We start from the raw sequence: 19,190 nt of genomic DNA, 5'->3' as shown, positions 1-19,190 counted from the left end.
TTACAGAATATGCACAAAGTGGCTTTATTATACAATGAAAAAGTGAATGTAATTAAATTTAAACTGTCAATTATCATGTGAACATATTGGGTCAAAAACAATGAACTAAAGGAAGTAGTGGATATGTAAACATTAATTTCTTTAAAAAGGAAGCAGGAAGATTGGTGCAGGAAGATTGATAATGATTTTTCTAGTAACTTTAGAGACATGGACAGATTAAGCACAAATTGAATGTAAATCCTAAACAATGTAAGACATTAAATTAAAAGCTGTTCAGGTAAATATGAATGAGAAATGAAATAAATATTTAACTTGATTTATTTCATTTAAATGTGAATATTTTCCTGTTAAAAAATAAAGTAATCAAGCAAATATTAAGAAATGCCTTGAACATACAGTCATTGGGAAAACAAAGTAACTCAGCAACTAAAAGTTACTTAGAAAAATGTACAGATGACCAGATTAATAGGAATCAAAGGAGAGAAAACATGGGAAAACCACTTCACATTCCTTGTGTTCCTCAACAGTCAGACTCAAAAGTCAGATTATATGGTCCTTCATTGTGTCTTGTTTGTTTTTGTTTTTTAAAAATCAAAATACAATAACATATAGATTGTACCTATTTATCTAAATATATTAATTTAAAAGCTTTCTTACTAAAATATATCAAAGTAGTGTATTGCTATATAAATTAAAGTGAATTATCTATCCTAGAAGGTTAATTCTGCCTGGCTTACCTTGATGTGGTTGCTAATAATCTTTATGCACTGCTTTGTTATTTGTCTCAGACTTTTGACAAATCGACACTGAGGGATTCCCCCCCCCCTCTTTTATGTAATAACATCCCAACTCATGTTCAATCAATCTCCTTTGGATTATTTTTTTCCCAAAAAAAAATTTGCGAACATTTTTTGGAAACATTAGCAGATATTCCAGGAAGATCTCTGACAATTCGCTGTGTCCAACTCACTGTGTCCAACTTGCCACAGCCAACTTGTTTTGGCCAGCTCATTATGGAACAACTCACCATGGCCAACTTGCCACAAGACAACTCGCTACAGGACAAGAATTACACTAAAATTGAAGAAATAGTGGAATAGAATCATTCAAGAAAGGATACCAAAGGAGGGATAAAATGAAATGTGATGACAAAAATTAAAATATTTTAAAATTATTTTAAATAATTAAATTGAATTGTTGAATTGCCCCACACCGAGTTGTCCCATGGCGAGTTGGCCACTTGCCCGTGGTGAGTTGGCCATGGCGAGTTGACCATGGCAAGTTGACCATGTGACGAGCAATTTGGCTGTGACGAGTTGTTCCATTCCCATGCCAGGAACTCTTATTTACAGTAATTAGAAAGATTTAGAGTAGACAAAAGAATTAACGGTTTTGCTCATTATAGGACAGCGTTGGAAATTAAATTGCATACAAATGATAAAAGATATCATTATTAAAATGTATAGATTTTGAAAGGTCCTTGGTGCTCTCTAATCTTGGCTGTTTTCTTGCAGACATTTTCATTATCCAAATGAAGTAACATCCTCATTTGGGTAATGAAATGTCTGCAAGTAAACAGTCAAGAAGAGAGAGCACTCAGGACCCCTCATTTCAATCCTGAACTACAAATATTCTCCTCTATCTCTATAAATTTTTACTGAATTTTGGAATAGAAGAACAAGTTCTATATGATGTAGGAGGCTGGTTGGTTATAACAGATGGAAATATGAAGTTGAACTTGTTAAAATTTATACTACATTATAAACATAAAGAGAATTTTTTATAAAATGATGTGGTGTTGGTGAATGTCACCAAAAATACTTTCTAGATTGTATAAAGACACTTCAGCTTTATGCTGCAACAAGAAGGAGGAGTATTATCATGTTTGGTGGTCATGTTAAAAACCTAGAAAATTCTGCATTAAAATACATATGCTGATTCACGCCCAATGTTTTCTTTTGGGATAGATAGAAAAACAGTTGGGGGAAAAATCGGAAACCTTGTTTTTGTATATCGTAACTGCAGCGATACTATTGTATCACAAAGATTGAAAAATATTATCCCTGTCCACAATGGAGGAATAGTTTATGTAGTTTACTGGGATGGCAAGATCGACTTCTTTAATTAAAAAAAAAGATAATATCTAAGTTTATTGCTTAGATAAACTCCTTATGAACCTTCTGCATAAAACAGAAAAATATGAAGCTTTGATTTATGTTTTTGATGATTAGACTTCAAGAAAGTAGAGTCGCAACATAACTGTAGAGACAATTTTCTGATTGTACCTATAATTGCTGTAAACAATAATATCTTATTCTTTCCTTCTTTTCTATTGTTTTTTTCCCTTTTTTTCCTTGCATTTTTGTTATCTGATTTCTTTCTTTTTCTTATTTTATATATGCATTTAGTTTTTATCTTTCTTTTTAAAAATTTGATAAAAATTGTGTATATATAGATTTAGATATTTTACACACACACACACACACACACACACCACACACACACACACTTATTTTGAATAAACATACTATCAAGATAAATGGATTTGAAGGTTAATATCCTGATTGTAGTTCAGTTGATTTGTCATACTGATTTCTCTCATTCCTAGTTCAGCTTTGTGAATAACTATTGGTCTAGACTAAGGTATGAATTAGAACACAGTTGTGTTGAATTAGAGACTTTTAACATGATCTCATCTTTTTTGCCCTTGATGTGTGTCTGAAAGCTCCTGTCATACAGAGTGGCTTGCAAATATTTATTCATATCTAGTCAAATTATATATTTCAGTGATTACCTAGTTAAAAAAAGATGACGTAAATACTACAGGAGGTAACATTAAACAAGACGTCTTTTCACAGATTCAATGCACACTTGCTATTTATGATCAATTGTTTACAGATTCAAAATTAGAATAGTATATGGCAGGTGCAGATGTTTACATATCCTGCCAATCAAAACTTTGTAACACCTCCTTTGGCAGAAATAACAGCTGTGAACTATGCCAGCTAAAAGTCTTTCTGTTTCTAGAATTTTTGTCCCCACTCTTTTTTGCAAAATACTTGTAGCTAAGAAAGAGTTTGATATATGCACTGCATATTTGATATCTGTCCACAGATTTAAATAATATTCAAGTCTGGAAACAGTGAAAGCCATTCCAAATCTTAAATCTTCCCTTCCTATAAGACTGATTGGGAGGTATGTTTCTGATCATTGTCTTGCTGAAATATACAACCTCCTTTCAGCTGAGAGTTGTATGAAAACATACAATTAGACAAAGGGTGCCAAAAAATTTTGCTTGCAGCTGTAATTTGAAACAGAGTTGTTAACACACACAATGAACAGCTGGTTTTATGTTTTTAGGGTTTTGTGCTTTAATGTTGGGAAAACATTTGCTAAAGAGCCTTAAAGATAAAAGGGGGAAAATACATAATTATATATAAAAATATTTTATTTCTATAGATTTCCTTTATTGTTCAAAGTCACTCAAAAGGGATGAAAACAGATATTGATCTTGTCAGACATATGGAGGGCAGTAATTAATAATGCATAGTTTTGTTTGTGTATGAAAAAGTATATCAATAAAGTAAATTGTATGAAACACTTGACCTTTTTCAGGATCAAGGGGAGAGCCAAATGAATAATTCAAACTTCATCTCAACCTGGAAGATGTAAATATGATGCACTCTACCATACTGAATAGATCCCAGCTTTGGTACCTGTCATTCTAAAGTTGTTAATTAGGACATCATTTGCAAATATATCAGCAGAATTTTAAATCAGACTTTTAAATTAATGAATGTTGGCTTTTTACATTTAACTGTTTTGCTTGATACTTAAATGTATCTCCGAGTTCATTGGCCCTATTTATGTATTCAGTCAAATCAAATGATGGTCAAAAGCAGTGATAAGAACATGCCACACAATGTTCCATTCTCCTTCCCAATCCAGTCCCAATGTTTCTTGTCTTGGAAGAAACATGCAGAAAGAAGTTGCAAACAATTATGTCATGCTTGTAATAGGGCAACTCTGTCACCTTGATATTTTCCAGCGACAACATACCTCACTGTTCTCTGCTCTGCAAAGAGAATTCAACACAAGGTTCACTGCTATCAATAAAACTATCCTTCTCAGCCACATTTAAAAATCAGCTCTTAAACTGTTTTCAACAAACCGCAGCAAACAAAGACACTAGTGTATGTGTAATCTTCAGCTATGAAACACAAAGAATTAGGAAGAATTGGGAAGAAGCAAGGAGCTCTTGGTATCTGAGCAACCCTAAAGCAAAGAATTAACTGGCAATTACAAATCAGTCCTTCCTTCTGTCCATCTTTAAGATTAATTTGTGACTTGACTGGGCTTTATTTTCAACTCTGCCATACAAAATCACTTTATGGTTGCAGATATCATGTTATTTTGAATTTTAAGAGGTTTTTTTAAAAAGATACATTTCTCTTTTGAAAAGACAGTGTCTGTGATAGAAATTGTCACTTCTTTGCTGCTTTGAGCCCAGACTGAGCCAGTCAGTCTACAAAACAGCTTCCCACAGAGAAACATGACTCATCAAGAAAGAGAATGGCATTTACCACTGCAGACTAGAGGAAAATGTAGAATGGTACAATTGGGAGATTTCAAAAACATTAAGGAAATGTATAGGCAACATTGCCTCCAAGCTTCTAAGATTTTTGAGATAAATCAAACTTTTAATATTTCACAAGATAACTTTGTATGAAAGGAGAAATTTGATAAGAGAAAATTGATAGGCTACATGTTCACTGGCTTTTGTTCATACATGAGTAATTATATTTAAGTTTCAAAAATCTGAAAGATATTACTACCTCCATATGTAAGCATTTGCCTGCTGAGGGACAGGGCCAAACTATATTTGCAAATTTGGAGTAAACCCAGGATTTTCCTGCACATCCAGATGTTGAGCTACAGTTGCAAATATGCTTGGATGAACCTTCTTAGATTGGAAATTTTGCCTAGTGTAAGCAGAGAAAAGCTACTTTTGAGCTTATATGACAAAACTGACTTAATGAAATAATTGTTCAGTTAAAATAATATATTAATTATCAGCAATTAACGTAGATAGTGTGATTAGACTGCTGCTTCTGCAATAACCAATATTCAAAAACATGCTGCCTCTGATCCCTGATTGTCTTTCTCTCCAGATGTGTATCTAATCACTATTCAGTGCCATTCAGTTTGGATCATTGTTATTTGTAGCACTGATTTCCATAGCTGGCCTATCCACTACGGCAGTGATATTCAACCTGGTCCCTACCGCCCACTAGTGGGGGTTCCAGCTTTCATGATGGGTGGTAGGGGTTTTGTCCAATACTGAAGCACTTTCCTTTTTTTTTAATTTAATTGACTTTTTAAAAAAAATTTGTAGCATTATTTAAAAACATTTTCATTAGGTTTTCATAAAATTCCCCGTGACAATTTAAATTTCTGAAAATATACTATTTGTATCATTTGCGCATAAGTTTAGTTCACGTTACGTAAGTGAAACTAAATGGTGCTTTTGTTTGCGACCGCAAACAAAAGAGCCTCGTCCCAGAATAGCTTGCGCATCTCCCCCCACACCATCCAGCTGTAATAGACAAGCAGAGCTGGTAGCTGGCGCGTCCCGCCCAAACCCAATCCACGATGCGTGAGAGGCATGCGCAGACGATGATACACAATGCACAATACACAACAGAGATACAAAAGTGGGCGGTAAGTATAAAAAGGTAGACTAAGGGAATAAATGTTGTTTTAAATATTAAATCAGGTCTTTTTTCTGTCCCACAACTGCACCTTATCAAAACCCATGCTAAATTATGGGAGAAGGAAAAATATTTTTTCTGTCTCTGTATTATGATTAATTATGTATATTATTTATTTGCTTCTCTGTGTTAAAAAAAAATAACCTTTTTCTCCCAAATTAAAACATTCCAAACTGGGTGGGATGGATCAATCATCCTTTCTTCTGGTAGTGACTTGTGTTTATGCACAATATTACAAGTGTGGTAAATCATGAACTTTTTTGAAATCATTACTGTACAAGTAATTTTATATCTGTACCATTGTTTTTGTAGCTTATCTGTCATCTGTATGTTTCTCCAGAATTTTATCCAATAATTAACCTTTTCTTTTTGGCATAAAACTTGTTGCTTTCTATTTCAGTAGAGATCATATTTGGCAGGTTATGAAACTAATTAAATGGGTCTAACCATATTGGCTAGACAGGAAGAGGGGGGAAAAAACCATCTTAAAAGAACAATGGTAAATCACTTCCGTACCTCTGCCAAGAAAGCTGTGTGGGGAACCTTTTTTTTAAAAAAAAAATTATATCCCGCCCTTCTCCGAAGACTCAGAGATCAGAATGAAGACTGAATAGATACTGAATCATTGAGATTGAATGACATACGTTGACGTGATTTAAAGTGTATACAGTAGATCAATGAGGTTCATATTGTAAAATAAATGAAGGAAGTGAAAGTGATATATAGAGTGTATGGATGTGGTTATGACCAGTGGTGGGATCCAGCCAGTTCCCAGCACTTGGGGAAAACCAGTTGTTAACTGTCTGAGCAGTTTGGCAAACCGGCTGTTGGAAGAAATCATTAGGGCAGAGAACTAGTTGTTAAATTACTTGAATCCCACCACTGGTTATAACCAAGATAATTTGAAGAATAAAAGATAGATAGGTAGATGATAGATAGATAGATAGATAGATAGATAGATAGATAGATAGATAGATAGATAGATAGATAGATAGATAGATAGATAGATAGATAGGCAGGCAGGCAGGCAGGCAGGCAGGCAGGCAGGCAGGCAGGCAGGCAGGCAGGCAGGCAGGCAGGCAGGCAGACAGATAATATTATTGTATCATATATATTTCATCTGTCCTAAATTGTCCAGATGTTAAAGTGGTACTTTATTGATGTTAGTTGAGAATAAGATCTTAGTGAGTAGCTTCTTACTATGATATGGAAGAATCTAGAAGGAGAGGGTTGGTGGCAAATGGAGCATATAGTCTACCATTACAACTTCACATTTCATTCTTAAGGTTATGATTTGATTTTTGTTATGACTGAATACTTATTTCATAATTTATTTTACAATATAGGTTATTTTTTTCAGGAAAAAACATAGGATTTATTTGTAAATAATCATATATTACAATTTATATATAGAGAGAGAATGGGTTTGTATAGGTTTTAATTTATGATTTTCCACATCTGTGGTGTTGCTATTCTCTGTAACATCAAATTGATAGTTCTTTTGTTTACATTTTAAAATATATTTTAAAAACAGCATGTCATGTTCTTATTAAACTTATGATCATAATTTTAATATTAGCCAACTACATATCTGTGAGAGATGCTTTTAAAAATTGTCCCTTTAATTGAAAATTTTATGTTTATATTTTTTAATAGGTGGTATTTCTGTTTTCTGAACGAACTGTCTTACTATGCATATTCAAGGACAAGATTGTTGTCCTATTGCTATTGAATATTACCTTTACAATGCACATATACTGACATAATTTATATCATTTGTGTACTCTCCAATGAAATAGATTATTCATTAATAATGGACACTCTGCCCCCATTTATCAACTTAAATATGGTTTTCTTGTATCCCCCAGGAATACCTATTTAAATCTGTATTTGCACATTTTTTATTTGTGATTACTGCTAGATACCCACATCTAGCAGTAATCCAAGACTAGCAAATTTATGGTTCGTTAGTAAATTGTTCTTACCTTTCCAATGAATTGTTCTTAGTTTCCTGGTAAAACATATTCTGAAATATTGTGCCCAGTTCACAATATCACTTAAAAAAGATATTGATAAGACTGAGCAACAAAAATGTTGCAAGATCTGAGGACAAAACATCAGGAGAGATTAGAGAAATTGAATATGTACAGCCTGGAAGACAGACAACAAAGGAGTGACATGACTGAAACCTTTAAACATATTAAGGGTATGAATAAGGAAATATTTTCAATAGTAAACAAAAATCAAGAACATGGGGCCTAATGTCAAACTAACCTAAGCAAAGTTCAAAAGTAATGTTAGAAAATATTACTTTAAAGAAAGAGTAATGGAAGGTTGGAACCAACTCACAATGGAGGTAGTGGGTCAGTCATCATTAACTGAGTTTAAACATGTTTGGGATAAACACATGTCCATCATCTGACAAAAATTAAAAAATAAATAAAAAATTAAAAAATTAAAAATTAATTAATTAAAAAGAAAACAAAAACTCAAAGGATAGATTTGATAGACCACTAAGTCTTTTTCTGCCATCAATTTTCTATGTTTCTATGTTTTCATGTTTCTTCAAAACTTTTTAGAGTTTAACAAATTAGCTTCTGTTCTAATCATAGGTTTTCCCATATTAAGGCTGTACCATTACCATATTTTAACAAAACAATAATATTTTTATCTTGGGAATGAAAATAAATAATAGTATATTTAATAGTGTTTTACCATCTCTCATGCATTGTATTATTAGGCAAAGTTGAAAATGCATTTTAAAACAATTCTAAAATTTACGTAATAATAGCTAAAATGCCAGGGTAGATACATAGGGTTTTTTGCATATTCCTAAAGTGTAGGGAAATCAATGAGTGCTTTATTTTTGAAAGTGTTATGTGTCCATTTTGTATTTTGTAGACTTACGTTTATCATATATACATTGTAATTGTATTTATGCTGTTTTTATTGTTTTGGGTGAGCCACCTAGGTATTTTTAAGATGGGCATCCATGCAGGTTTTTAAACAAATTCCAATAAATTCCAAACTAAGGGTTATTACTATAATCTAAGCAGTACCACTTTCTGGTTGATACCAAATAAACATCTCAAGATGTGGTACTGCCAAGAGGCCCTCTAATTGAGATTCAAAATAGTCAGGCAGATGTTAGTAGAATAAGGCAGTCTCTTGGATATCATGATCTCAATTATTCAAAAGCCAAATCTTAAACCTCACATGGTGCAGTTAGTTCAACAATAGTGTTACACGACAGGGATAAAATGCACCATATAAAGGCAACACTGCTATTACATTTTGTACTCTCTGTACCTTCTGGATCACATGGAAGGACAACTCCAAATAAAGCACATTCCGATAATTAAGACATTCAGTGTCCTGAGTTGTCTATATCTGGAACATCAATGAAAGCTAAAATAAAGTAGAAAAGTACTCTGTACTCAGTCTAAAATAGCATCCAGGCACTAATTGTAATGGAATTACTTTGGGGAATGAGGAGAAGAGATGCTGCCTATGAAACAATCAGGCAAGAAGGGGAGATGCCCCCAAGGAATCAACAGGGAAAGAAACTTAGGATGTGGCCCCTTCCTAATGGATCCAGCAGTTAAAAATGGTGGCAAGAGTTTGTACTGTCAGACTTGCTACATTTTGTTAATGTATCCTTAGAATAAAATAGAATTAATTCATCTACTTGTGTTTCCTGTCTGGTTTAACTAGGAGGGTTGATACTAATTTAGGACCTGTGTAACTTTTCCTTTGTATATTGAATGGAGACATATAGTTCTGAGTGTTTTCCCTGGAGTGTTGTGTTTTCTGTCAAATTTGTTTTTAATTACTTTATATAAACCTACATAACATTTTGATTCTATATATGGTGACACATAACTTTTTTTTTTGTTTTAAAACAAAACTCATTTGTATATATATATATACAATTGCTAATTTTGGAGTTAATACTTAGTTTACATTCCGAGACTGGTAAAAATCAATTCTTGGTTTGTATTTAAGCTTGGTTTTAATTACTAGGGAGGGCACTTCAGCACTTCTGGTACAATAAAAATGGCAAAACATTAACTACTGAATTGTTACCTACAATGGCTCTGAAAGAGCTTTATATGTCTAGAACATTTTGACATTTTAACTGTCCTGTTCTGTCCCAGAATGCTGAAAGTGCAGTGTGTACCATGTCATATCCTCCTCCCAATAATGAAATGTTTCCTCTGGATTTTGTCTTTAAGCATAATAAAGCTTTGTATAGACCTTAAGGATTTGCATGTAGATAAAAATGTTTGAACATTTAACCCAATAATCATAAAAATACTAAGTGGTTACATTCAATTTGCACACACAAGAAATACAGTGTTTGCCAAGCCAGTTAGCCATACGTTCTTACAAAATCAGCCATCAATAGCAGAATTTTATTCCTTTTTTGTAAAAGCTAAAAAAAGCCTTTTCTTTTGTGGGGGTGAGTGGGTAGGTTTGAAAGCAAGCTTTAAAACAAAATTATGGTTCAAGTATGGAATGTTTTTGTCTCTTGCATTTGTTTTAGAGATATTTAAGAAATAAATTTCTTTCAAGTGAACAAAATCTGTTTATTATCTGAGATGTCAGAGAAAAGGTGTCATTTCTGTTTACTTCAGCATCTCGGTGGAAAGTCACACTGCACTGAAAAGGTTCTTTCAGAAGTTCAGTTGCATTTTAGTTTCTTTTCCTAAATGGGAACAAATATAACATTTAAAGGTCAGGCATCTCTCAATCCAGCTGCAGAGAATATTGTATTTTAAGTCTTCAAGGGATTTCTATCTATGTTGAAATTCCTGATAACTTGTACGGGATTCCCCCCCCCCCAATTTAAATCCTTATAAGTATATTGCTCCAAGAAATAGACCATATTTTTATTTTATTTTATATGTAATCCACTAATTTTTATAAATAACTCAAGGCAGTGAACATACCTAATATTTATTCTTAGCTTATTTCCCCTACTTTCCTCCCATAGCAGTAGATTTCTTCTGCTGTGATCAGTTCATACATATATGCATTTATTTAAAAGATTTTACTTTAAAAGTGATATTACCCATTTACATATTTATTATTAATGAGGATAAGAAATGAAAATGTTGACATGTTTCTGTTTCATTTTCAGCTGAACCTCTACCTTTAATGGATCTGTGTCGAAGATCAATTCGCTTTGCTCTGGGACGAGAACGCCTGCATGATATAGAAAATCTACCTTTGCCTCAGTCTTTGAAAAATTATTTACAATATCAGTAATATGATTCTAGAGTTCTAAATGGTAGAAATTGTTTACATCAGAATATAAATCTTCATGGTGGATATTTTGAGTGTTATTTAATTATTTTTTACATTTTTTAAAAAATAAACCATAGCAGAGGATTATGGAGACTACTAAGAAATGTGAAAATGTTGAATTGATTTAGTTCTTTCAGTAGAATAATTGTTGCCTATACTGTTACACAGCCTCATTATGCAGAATCCAAAGCTTGTTTTCACAGGTAAGAGCCAAATGTGATATGTGTGTTAGGTTAGATCTAATGTTGGATGTGTGCCTGATGTGCAAGAGATGCAAATACAACTCCCCAAACGAGTGTTCATGAAAGAAGAATATTCTTTTATATAAGTTAGAGTATCAGCATGTGAAAGAAATAATCCCTTTTTGATGGTTTTCAAAATTCTGGAACTTAATATGCCAAATAATTAGGGTTCTTACAATATCAGTTATGATGCAAAATTCCTTATTCATGCAATCTGTTATTCCCATTTTGGAAGGAAAATGTTCCAGGGAACAAACAGCACATATAGGGTGCACCATAGGAAGACGTTGGGGATCTTTGTGCACATGGAACATAGAAGCCTCATAGGTACTGCAAGATTGTGGCCTCTTACATTTAGGTGCTCAGATTTTTCAGATTTTTTTTCTTGGTATAATATACCACCTGCCATATTTTAACTTACTTTATTGAACAAGATAGTCAATCTTGTTTTCCAAAGCAACTCAGCTCAATCTACAAATTAGTTAAGTTAGTTGACTTTCTTAAATTGTTTTTGGTTTTATTTCTTTAGTAGAATGAAATTTGGTCAAATTAGTCCTTTCCAGCTTAACCATTTTTGGTCCAGGTATTCTGGTTCAGTCTTACATTAATTTGTCAAATATCATGCTGCCTTTTTATTTGTGACTACGTTGTTATTATTATTATTTAGTTTTTGAGTTCCAAATACCAGGTTTCCTGTAATGTGCCTATGGCATAAGAGGGCTTGAATTAACCCACTCCATGCACACATTGAGAAATTCCAGAGCTCAAAAGCTAGCCAGGCTGTCTGCCAGAATTGTGTGCCAGCTTCCCATGTGAATATCCAAGACCTTGATGAGTGTTCCACATGTTCAGATGATCCTATGCTTTTACTCATACATTTCTGCATATATTTATGTGAATACCTCATTCTCTGAAATTGTTATCTATTTCTAACCATGCCAAATTGGCAAAACACATGTTACCATGGCATCAAAGACAAGTACATAAAGGGCAGGATATACACTGCAACATATTTTATTGTTTGCCACTCCCCTCCTGTAGACCCCATGCACTCTACCAGACATCCCTCAAAGAGGCAACACATGGTTCCAAAAACAGGAAAACATAGCCTAGAAATGTCTTATTTTAAAACGTGCAAGGGGCAATAATATGTAACTTTATACAGTTTTGTTTATCTTGTCACACATTGAGTATTACATTTTGAATTTCTCTCTCCAGAATAGAGTGGATTTTTTTTTACATCTTTTTCTCCTTTGCTTAGAATGTGAGTTCATTTGTCAGGATAAACTTATTTTTAAGAGAACTGCTTTTGTTTGTAATTTTTTTCTACTACATTCACACTTCTTTGCCTGATCATGATCTAGTTTTTAACTGGAAGTTGTTGTAATGGCAGGATATCAAATGTTGATTGAGCTGCCTTCAGCATATTTTAATGTGAATTCACCGAAGAATGAAGATATTTCTAATAAACTCTACTGTCCAAATGACTACTGGTGTATTATGTTTCCTTCCTTCCCTAGTCTAAGTTACTTGCACGCATATTATAATAAACCACTTAGTAGTTCATTTTTTTTCTACCTGACCATTTTTGTTATAATATCTTTCATACTGATGCTTTCCCATGGGAAAGAAATGAATAGAACGAGAAAAAAGCTGATTTTCAGAAAGAAAATAGATTACAAAACATCTATGACAAAGTCCTCTGCTTCAGTTTTAAAGTTTATTTATTAGTAATGTCTGTCTTTGTTCAATTTTGGCTTCATCCTGTTTTCATTGGCAGAGTTCTCTGTGTCAACCACCCACTTCTAGTACCCTTCATGATACAGGTTGCACTACATTAGAATAGAGTTTACTGACAGTTGAAGCTGTATGATTTTACTTTCCACTGTTATAACATTTGCATTCTTTCTCAAGCGCAAGTTTTATTTTCACATCAGTTTGCCAATTTAAAAAAGATGTTCAAACTTTATGTTCATCTTTTTTCTCATGGACAGGAAAGCTTGAAGTTTCTTACTTACAATTGTTCTCTGTTTTCTTATACAAAGAGAAACAATTGTTGTACAGTGTTGTGAATATTTTTTGATCTGAGAATTGAATAGCAGAATTTAGAAATTAAGATGTTGAAAGTTATGTGAAAAGTGTGAATGAAATGAAGCAAATTTATTTCTCCAATATCTTAATTGATGCTATAATTCACCGATGTTTTTTGAATGTCAGGTTTTATTTGGTATACTGCAAATAGTATACCAAATAAAATGAAGTTTTTTTTATCTTGTCACAGAACAAACTTTTCTTCCAACTAATAGTAGTAAAATAACATGACCCAGGGTTATTCTAATTCTTACAGTTCTACATTTAGCAAAATGTTTCATTATGTTGTAATTTTTTTATTTCAGTTGCATCTAGCTCTCTGTTGAGAAAAATTATTGAAAGATTATACAATATGTATATTATTCCCAATCTTATTTATAACTTGGAATGAATGTTGCTGATAACCACATATTTTTTTGTTTGTTTGTTAAATTTATTTGCCACCTATCTTGCTCTGGGGCTACTCTAGACAGCTTAAAATAATAAAAAAGAAGAACATAAAAGGGTAAACAGAATAAAAATAAAATAATAGAACCAAAAATAAACTATGAAAAAAAATAAGAGTATATCAATACGATAATCAAAAAGATGAATGGGTGGAGAGCAGAACGCAAGCATCAAAAGTGGAAAGTGGAGTCTGCCATCAATCCAAAAGCCACCTCCAGTGTGAAATTCCTCTGTTCTGCCCTTAGACTAACCAGCAGATTCAGGTCTTCAGATGCTTGTGGGAAGATAGGAGGGTGGGGGCTAATCTTACTTAAGAGGTTAAGATGTACCGAAGGATGGACACTGGAGCAGGGAAGGCACGTCTGGATCCCGATAGTCAGAATTCTTTGACTGACGGGATCCTAAGTAGGCCTTCTCTGCCAGCCTGAGTAGATAGACTTGTTTTAGCAGGACAAAGCAGTTCATCAGGTAGTCTGGATCTATGCCTTTAAAGGTCAGAACCAACATGTTGAAGTGCACTGGGAAGCAGCCCCAGTGAAGTTCTCAGAGGAGAGATATAATATGGGCCATCCTAGGGGCCCAAAGATTGCTCTTGCTGCTGAACTTTTCACCAACGGAAGCTTACGAATGGACTTCAAGGTTAGGCCCATGAGGAGCGCATTGCAATAGCCCAGGGCTTGAGTAACTAGACACAGGGAGACATGATCCAGGAAAGGTCACAAGTGATGCACAAACAGGAGTTCTCCTAGTCACACCTGCCACATCTTCAAGCAGGAGACATGAATCCAGGAGAATTCCTAAGTTGCAAACTGGGTGTGAACGGGATGGTGCAACTCCATCCAGAACTAAGGATGAGAAGCCTCAGATCCTGAGGCTTCATGCATCCAAAGCCACTCAATCTTGCCAGGGTTCAGCCTAAGTCTGTGGTTTCTTCATCCAGATCCCTTGCAGCTTCCAGGCATCATGAGTGGGCAAGACCTCATTACCTGGGTATAAAAGTTCATACTTTTATAAAGGCAGATCAGAAATTAAGCTTTTCTGAGTTCTGAGATTCTTCCTTTCTGACCATAAATCAATTTATCCAAGTTAAAGAAAGTCAACTAATTTAAGTCTGCCTTTCCTATAACTATTTTATCCACTCTGTACCAGCAATATAATTGCATCAGGAAATTATATGACATATAATTTTGTATTACAAAATATTTGAATAGTTGCCATTTGTAACTTGGTAAACTTGTATGTTCTGCCCTACCCCCCAGAAGACACACGAGATGACTGTATTTGCCAGCAATTTATTCTTGCTACAGATATCAGCTCTGGCAACAAACCTGCAATTGCCTGCCAAGTCCTCCTTATCTCTTCAATGCTACTGCGGTCTGTTGCTGGAGCAACCCAGCGTTCAGAAGTAAACAGAAGTCCAAAAAGCCAATTCCTAAGTCTCGCAATAAAGCAGGCGAAGTTTCCAAAAGACAGTTTTTGTCCGTCCCGGAGCCCAAAGGCAGCTCCACCCCCTTTTATACCCTGTGGGGTGTGGCTCCGTGACTCAGCACTCCCTGGGCCGGCCCCTTCCTTTCTTTTGCTGCACACGCTTCCCTCAGCATCGCTGCCTTGCATCTTGCCACGATTGATACTCCTCAGCTGGCTCTTGGGGTGTTGCCAGGGGGAAGGAGGGGGAAGGGGAAAGAGGCCTTGTCAGCTCCTCCTCCTCCACCTGGCCTGCCTCTGGAATCTGGAGCGGAGCCAGAGAGGAAGTTTCTGCAGAGGGAAGCCCTGTCGGCTCTTCCCCCTCACTCTCCGAGTCACTCTGCCAGGAAGCCCAGCTCGGGGCCCGCAGACACAACATTGTAGCAGTAGTGTCCAACTTCCAGGGCATTTCACATTATATAAGAGATAATACCTTCTTCAAGTTGAGCTCTATCTTGGATGACTTCATGCTGAAGTTGTGATTTCTTAAAAAATTTTTTGGAGGAAACTCTAGAAATTTTTGTCATTGTCTCCTTCCAGGCTATTTATTTCAATTTCCCAATTCAACCTTGCCCCCAATCCTCTCCAAGTACTAATCAGGTCAATTTTTGCTTACTGTCATGGTTGACTCCTACACAGCCTTGTGTTGTTGCAACCAGACAACAATAATAGAAAGGAGAAGGGAAGGCATTGGAATGCGAGGGTGGTTTGGGAGGGGAACTCTGGATTGTAAGTGTGCCATCTGGAAGTATGAGACAGTTCCACCCCAACGTTAACAACTCTGAGAATGTCCAAGGCAAACAGATTGTTCTCAAAACAATCTAGGTGCAACGGATTGATGAACAAAGGATCATGGGAGAAGCAGGCGGGGAGAGAATGTGAATTTATCTTATGCTTTCACACATTAAATGTTAGAACTGCTTTTCCACTTCTGTACGCACATGGCTTTTAAGTAAAGTATACTCTTGGAGATAAAAAAAATGTCTCAGGGATTTCTTTTGCTGGCTAGCATATTGGGATAGTTGACACTTACTTTTTTGAAACCAACAAAAGTATACCAAGTACTGCAGGAATTACACAGTACCATATCATGTATTGTTAGATCCAGGGGTGAAATCTAAAAATTCTCCCAACCGATTCTGTGGGCATGGCTTAATTGGTGGATGTGGCTTGGTGGTCAGGTGAGCGGGTAGGCATGGCCAATAACAATAAATAATAAAGTACACAAAATAAAAGGTACCAAAACCAACTTTCACACTTTACACACACACAGCACAACACAACTGATTCACATACAATGTAAAAGCAGCTGCACTTCACCCAAAATGGCCCCTGCAACAAGCAGGAACCTCACACAGCCAAAAAAAAGCTCAAAAACCCAACTTTTACACTTTACACACACACAACACAACTGACACACACACACACAATGCCACATACAGCTTTGTGAGATTTTATGTGTTTGTGTAGTTAGAGTGAAACACTACAGAAACACACCAAATATCAGAAAGCTGCACAAATATTTTATTTTATTTATATTTTTAGATAAAAGCAGCTAAATTTAAAACTTCCTTAACTTCAAATTGCTATGTCTAAAATAAAAACGCCTAAAAAAACCCCAATTAACTATATTTTTTAAGTCCCCCCCCAAAAAACCCTCAGTTACTTACCCAATTCAAGGGACAAGGCAGGCAGATTGAGTTGCTAGCTGATGCAATTGATTGCAGCAGCCAAAGCAAGGCGAGCCCGAAAGAAGCAGAAAGCTGCCAAGTAGGCAAGTGGGACTGGGTGGGGATGGGCTGGGGTGGGGGCAGGGATTTTTGCTACCAGTTCTCGGAACTACCCGCCCCCATCGCTACCGGATCACCCGATCTGGTCCAAACGAGGAGCATTTCATCCTGGTTAGATCTGTTATCCCTAGTAGCAAATTTACATACTTTTAAATGGCAAAAGCTTGCTTGGTTCTTTCTATTAGTATTTACATGCATGAAATTGAAACACATAAACGTAAAAAAATTTAGTTCAGGTGAGATGAAGATATTTTTGTGCATGGGGATTAGCCAGAATACATTTTCTTGTCCTGCTTTCATGAAAATAAAACTAGATTAAACAGATAATGCAGAGAAAACAGACCAAAAATTAGAATGAATGTTAGAATGAATGAATGTACTTCTTTTTATAGAACCTACTTCCAATCAGAGCCAACCTATAAAACAATACTCAACAATAGTGATACAATTAAAATATAAAAGTTTATAATTTTACATGCATAAGTAAAATAATTAGTTAACATTAACTTGGAAAAATAGACTAAACATAAAGTTACTGTGGCAGAAATAGTAATGTAGTAACCAACAACATTCAGGTTATTAAAACCAGCCAAAGAAGCAGATCCAACTATAGGAAAGGAAAAGAGAAAACAAATGAGACAGAATTTTAATAAAGAAACAACTTTTATGCATCATAAAAGTACTTGTTGACTTTCATTTATTTGGACTTTAATATATTCACTCTTGTTACTTTTCTGTGTTTGCTACTTTTTCTACTCATGAATTATGAAACATTTTCTGATCTACCATTTCACAAATGGCATCATTTATTCTTATAAAATATTTGTTAAAATATTTGCACTCTGGATCTGATACCAGTGTAGATCAGGGGTGTCAAACTCCAGGCCCGGCAGCTGGATCCAGCCCATGGGGTGCTTAGATCTGGCCCACAGGGCTGCCCTGGAAACAGCGAAGGACCGGCCTGTGGTATGTCTCTGCCAGCAAAAATGGAGCATATAAGGGCCACGGGCTGGCAGAGGGTTGCAGGAGGCCGTCGCAGCCAAAAATTGAGTTTGGGAACCCGTTTTCACTAGCAGAGCACTCAGGCCACCACAGGTGTCCCCATCACAGTGACATCGAGCTGGCCATGCCTATCCTGGCTGCACCCAGCCCAGCCCCCTGAGGTCAAACACAACCCTGGTGCGGCCCTCAATGAAATTGAGTTTGACACCCCTGGTGTAGATGCTTATGTTTTGACATTGTAAAATAATCAAATCCTTTACCATTCACAAGGAGAGGAGGAGTAAACAATTTGTAACAATGTCCATACTGTCTAGAAGGCTTTTGGGAATTTTATTGTGGTCCTCCAAAGTTTGCTTACCACTATTTCAGCATAAAAAAGAATTGGTGTCCATATTTATAATCTTCACAAGGTATTAAATAGCCTTATAATGTAGAAAGAAACTTCATATTAGCATTATATATCTTCTTTCCAGTTTTAGTTATTCCAATCATCTTAGTTATTCAATTCATCTGTTAAACTACTGAAGTTCGCAGATAACACAACAATGATTGGTCTCATTCAAGATAATGATGAATCCGCATACAGAGGGGAGATTGAACAACAAGCATCGTGGTATGACTGGAACTGACTGGAACAATCTGGAACTGAATACACTCAAAACCATAGAAATGGTGGTAGACTTTAAGAGAAACCCTCCCATACTTCCACCTCTTACAATACTGGACAACACAGTATCAACAGTAGAGACTTTCAAATTTCTAGGTTCTACCGTATCACAAGATCTAAAATGGACAGCTAACATCAAAAACGTCATCAAAAGAGCACAACAAAGAATGTTCTTTCTGCACCAACTCCGAAAGCTCAAACTACTCATAGAACTGCAGAAAAAACAATTGCTACCAACCTGCCTTCCATTGAGTACCTGTATACTGCACAAGTCAAAAAGAGGGCTGTGAAAATATTTACAGATCCCTCACATCCTGGACATAAACTGTTTCAACTCCTACCCTCAAAAGGACGGTATAGAGCACTGCACACCAGAACAACTAGACACAAGAACAGTTTTTTTCCC

General features: G+C 35.3%; 1 protein-coding gene across 4 annotated transcripts in view; it reads left to right on the top strand.

The window, feature by feature from the left end:
- The window catches only part of SPSB4 (splA/ryanodine receptor domain and SOCS box containing 4), a 201,734-nt gene extending 189,075 nt beyond the window's left edge, over positions 1-12,659 (top strand). For all 4 annotated transcript variants that reach the window (XM_058188814.1, XM_058188815.1, XM_058188812.1 and 1 more), the window contains one exon: positions 10,915-12,659. In XM_058188814.1, the coding sequence (XP_058044797.1) occupies positions 10,915-11,042 (128 nt within the window). In that variant the 3' untranslated portion in view covers positions 11,043-12,659. The remainder of the gene's footprint in view (positions 1-10,914) is intronic.
- The last annotated feature ends 6,531 nt before the right edge of the window (positions 12,660-19,190 follow it).

Source organism: Ahaetulla prasina, chromosome 6 (assembly GCF_028640845.1).
Source record: "Ahaetulla prasina isolate Xishuangbanna chromosome 6, ASM2864084v1, whole genome shotgun sequence".
In the NCBI taxonomy this organism is placed as follows: Eukaryota; Metazoa; Chordata; class Lepidosauria; order Squamata; family Colubridae; genus Ahaetulla; species Ahaetulla prasina.
The sequence above is the reverse complement of the archived record's forward strand: the minus strand, read 5'-3'. Positions and strand labels throughout refer to the sequence as shown.